At 68.7% G+C, this 4241-nt stretch overlaps 1 protein-coding gene across 1 annotated transcript in view; it reads left to right on the top strand.

Moving 5' to 3' along the window:
* Nucleotides 1-48: 48 nt before the first annotated feature.
* Nucleotides 49-4241, top strand: part of PCGF2 (polycomb group ring finger 2) — a 10484-nt gene continuing 6291 nt past the window's right edge. Inside the window, exons 1-3 of the mRNA XM_017837898.1 lie at nt 49-93; nt 3341-3480; nt 3735-3831. Of these exons, the coding sequence (XP_017693387.1) occupies nt 3369-3480; nt 3735-3831 (209 nt within the window). The 5' untranslated portion in view covers nt 49-93; nt 3341-3368. The remainder of the gene's footprint in view (nt 94-3340; nt 3481-3734; nt 3832-4241) is intronic.

Here is a 4241-nt window from a genome sequence, read left to right as displayed (position 1 = left end):
AAAAAAAGGGCCGCGGCGGCCGCAGCGCGGAACCGAGCGGAGCCGCGACGAGCGGCGGGAGCGGAGGGGCGGCCGCGGGGCCGCCGCCACCAGGTACGGACCGGGCCCGGTGCCCCCCCCGCCCCCGGCCCCGCCGCGGGGCCCCCCCGCGCCTCGCCCCGCGCTCAAAGATGGCCGATACCGGGCCGCCGCCTCCCCCGCTTTGTGCCGCGGGCCCGGGCACCGGGACCCCCCTCCGCCGGGGCACCGGCAGCGGCGGCCGAGCCCCGACAGCCCCGGGGGGAGGCCGCGGCCGCCCCGCTCCTTCCCCGGGCCCCGCGCGGGGCGATGCGGGGAGCGCGGGGGGGGCGCGGCGGGAGCCCCCCCGGGGCGGGCGGAGGGGCCGGGCCGGGCTGTCACTGCCGGCCCCGAGCACAAAGGGGCTGCGGGGCACCGGGAACGCCCCGGGGACACCGGGGCTGCCCCGAGCCCGGATGGGGGGGGAGGAGGGTTTGGTGTCCCCGAAACGCAGCGGGAGCTGCCGGCGGTGAACGCCCCCCCCCCGGGCACAGCGCGGGGTCACGCGTGTCCGTGTCCACCCTGTGTCCACCCCGTGTCCATCCCGTGTCGGTGCCCACCCCCTGCCCGTGCCCCTCGCGGGTCTCTGCCCGTCGCGGGTCCCTGCCCTCCGGGTGTCACGCACCGCGGACACGTCCCGCCGCCGGGACCTGGGGTGTGGGTGTGTCCCTGTGTGTGTCCCTGTGTGTGGACACGCGTGTCCGTGCCCTCCCCGCGGGGCTTTCCATCCCCGCATCCCGGTGTTTGGCTCCCCGGTGCCCGGGTCCCGCATCCCGCCGGCGGGCGGGGGGTCCCGGCGGGCGCTGTCGGTGGGCGCGGGGGCCGCGCTCCGGGGCCGTCTCGTCGTGTCCGCGGTGCGTGGGGGGCCCCGTGGGGGTCGTGCGGGGGGTCGGGCCGTGCCGGGGGGGAGCCGTCCCGCTGTATTTCCCGACCCCCGCGCTCGCCGCCGCCGGAGGGTCCCGCGGGGAGGGGGGGCGGCCGCTCGGGTCTAAGTTACCGGTGACTTTGAAACGTCCTTCCCCACGCGTGCCGTGGCCGGGGAGGGGGTTGGGGAAGAGGAGGGGGGGCACCGTGCCGCGCCACCGCCCACGGAGACAAAAGACCCCGAAGGTCGGGGCCGGGGGCGCGGGAGCCGCTCGGGAGCGGGGCGGGGGGTGCGGGCGCTGCCGGCGGGACGGGGCGGCCCCGGGGGCTGCGGCGGGTCCCGGTGCGCGGGGGGGGCCGGGGCTTTGTTCGCCCCCGCGGCAGGAAATCGCCGTGGTTATCACCGGGTTTATTAGAACCGGTTTGCGCCGGTGGCTCGGGCTCCCCCCTCCCGCCGAGCCCCGGGGCCGCCATTGGCGCCTGCGAGCGCCGAAAGCTGCAAAATCCCCCCCAAAATGCAGCCGCGGGTCCCGCGGCCCCGCGTGGGCAGCCCGGTCCCGTGGCAAGGGGGGCTGGGGACAGGGGATTGAGGCACCCCCAGGTGTGGGGAGGGGGCTGGCAGTGGTCCCCCACATCACTGGCAGGGTGTGGAGGACTTGGGGGCACCTGCCGGGGGGCAACAAGGGACACACCCGGGGGCTGTCCGGGGGGGAGAGCTGAGCCTGAGGGGGTGGGGAGTGGGGCTTTCCCAAACCCCCCAGCGCCCCTGGCCCTCCCCTGCCTCTGGAAGGGGATCCCAGAGCTCTGCTTGGTCACAGGGGTGTCTCGAGGGCCCCATCCCGATGGTGTCCCATCCCTGCAGCATCCCAGTGGTGTCCCCATCCCTGCAGCATCCCAGTGGTGTCCCCATCCCTGCAGCATCCCAGTGGTGTCCCCATCCCTGCAGCATCTCCATCCCAGTCCCAGTGGTGTCCCATCCCTGCAGCATCCCAGTGGTGTCCCCATCCCTGCAGCATCTCCATCCCAGTCCNCATCCCTGCAGCATCTCCATCCCAGTCCCAGTGGTGTCCCATCCCTGCAGCATCCCAGTGGTGTCCCCATCCCTGCAGCATCTCCATCCCAGTCCAAGTGGTGTCCCATCCCTGCAACATCTCCATCCCAGTCCCAGTGGTTATCCCCATCCCTGCAGCATCCCAGTCCCAATGGTGTTCCATCCCTGCAGCATCTCCATCCCAGTCCCAATGGTGTCCCATCCCTGCAGCATCCCAGTCCCAGTGGTTCTCCCCATCCCTGCAGCATCTCCATCCCAGTCCCAATGGTGTCCCCATCCCTGCAGCACCTCTATCCCAATCCCAGTGGTGTCCCATCCCTGGTGCAGGTGTACCTGTGTGCCTGTCGGAGGGGGGGATACATGTGTGTAAGTGTAGCCTGTGTGTACATGTGTGTACAGGTGTGTACATGTGTGTACGAGTGTGTACGTGTGTGTACAGGTGTGTACATGTGTGTACAGGTGTGTACGAGTGTGTACAGATGTGTAGGTGTGTGTACAGGTGTGTACAGGTGTGTACATGTGTGTACAGGTGTGTAGGTGTGTGTACAGGTGTGTACATGTGTGTACCTGTGTTACACACGTGTGCCTCCTCTTGGTGTGTGCGGGAGTGCCCACGGGGGTGGCTGTGGGTGCGCCCACACTCATTTACACAATCCCAGGGGTCCTTCTCCCCTCTCCCCCTCTCCTCGGCTGGTTGTAATAATATTCTGGCTCCTCTCCAAGTATCGGGGTTGCCATGGAAACAATAAAACTGCAGCGATTTCGGGCTCCGCCGTCTCCCATTGTAAACGTGGGAGCGCTGGAGCGGGAAGGCGGCGATTCCCGGTGTCCTCAGCCCCTGCTGGGGGACGCTGCCCCTGCCCCCTGGGCTCACCTGGCCTGGCACACCCTCAGGGGTTCTGGGCAGGGGCAGGTGGCCAACCCAGGGCTGGGGGGTTTCTATGGAAACCGTGGGATGGTGGCTGGAAGCACCTTTTCCGTGGAGCAAACCCAAAATACACTTTGTGTGTGTGCGTGTTTGTGTGTCTGTGTGTGCACACACGGGAGCTCTGGGCGAGGGACTGGCTGACAGGGGGGATTTGTCCCCACTCAGAGGTGTCTCAGCACCTTGGGGACCCATTTGGGCACCCCAGGGAGACACAAGCATGGGGCAGAGGGAGCTGGGCAGCACTCGGAGGGAGGGGCTGCACGGGGGGAGATGTGTGGGTGCTGCTTGTGCACCCCCAGGGCTGGAGGGGTGCGGGGCTGAGGGTGCCCCGGTGCTCCCGGGGCTGAGGGTGACACTGGATTTGCTCCCTGAAGGGCGAAGTGAGCCCTGCAGGTCCCACCCTTGCACGGAGCTGCCGTTAAGGGGGTGTTTCCCTGCAGGGAGGACCCGCCGTGGTGCTGCTCCAAAATGCACAGGACCACCAGGATAAAGATCACCGAGCTGAACCCCCACCTGATGTGCGCCCTGTGCGGCGGCTACTTCATCGACGCCACCACCATCGTGGAGTGTCTGCACTCCTGTGAGTGTCCCGGGCCCCCACGCTGCCCCCAGGGGTGCCCCGAGCCCCCCAAAGGCTGGTTGTGCCACACCACCCCCCTCCCGTGCTGCCCAGACCCGCCCTGCGTCCGTGTGGAGCTGTGGGGTGATGGAGGGGGCTGCAGCGGGCAGGGGTCCTGCCCCCCAGCCCGTGTGGGGGCCCGGGGGTGCCACTCTGGGCTGGCACAGAGGCTCTGCCCCCTCGTCCCTCTGCTCACACCGAGTCTCTCCCCACAGTCTGCAAAACCTGCATCGTTCGCTACCTGGAGACCAACAAGTACTGCCCCATGTGTGATGTCCAAGTGCACAAAACCAGGCCCCTCCTCAGCATCAGGTGAGCTCGGGGGGCTCGGGGGGCTCCCCGTGTCCCTGCAGCCTGTGCCTGCTCTGGGGTGCAGCCCTGAGCACCTGGAGTGGGGAATGGGGCTCTGCCCCCAGCCCCCCCTCACAGCACAGAACCCCTGCCCCGATCCCACCCCCTGTGCAGATTTGGGGGGGATTTGGGGGGCTGTTGGGGTGGGAAGGGAATGGGGACAGTGGGAAACACCAGTGTGGGGGGGACAGGACTTGGGGACATCTCTGTGCAGCAGGAAGAGGCTGGGACAGGTGCCCTGACCCAGACCCATCCCAGACCCATCCATCCATCCACCATCCATCCATCCATCCACCCATCCACCAATCCATCCATCCATCCATCCACCCACCCATCCACCCATCCATCCATCCATCCATCCATCCACCAAT

Source organism: Lepidothrix coronata, unplaced genomic scaffold (genome assembly GCF_001604755.1).
Source record: "Lepidothrix coronata isolate B3197 unplaced genomic scaffold, Lepidothrix_coronata-1.0 Scaffold316, whole genome shotgun sequence".
NCBI lineage: Eukaryota > Metazoa > Chordata > Aves > Passeriformes > Pipridae > Lepidothrix > Lepidothrix coronata.
The sequence above is the reverse complement of the archived record's forward strand: the minus strand, read 5'-3'. Positions and strand labels throughout refer to the sequence as shown.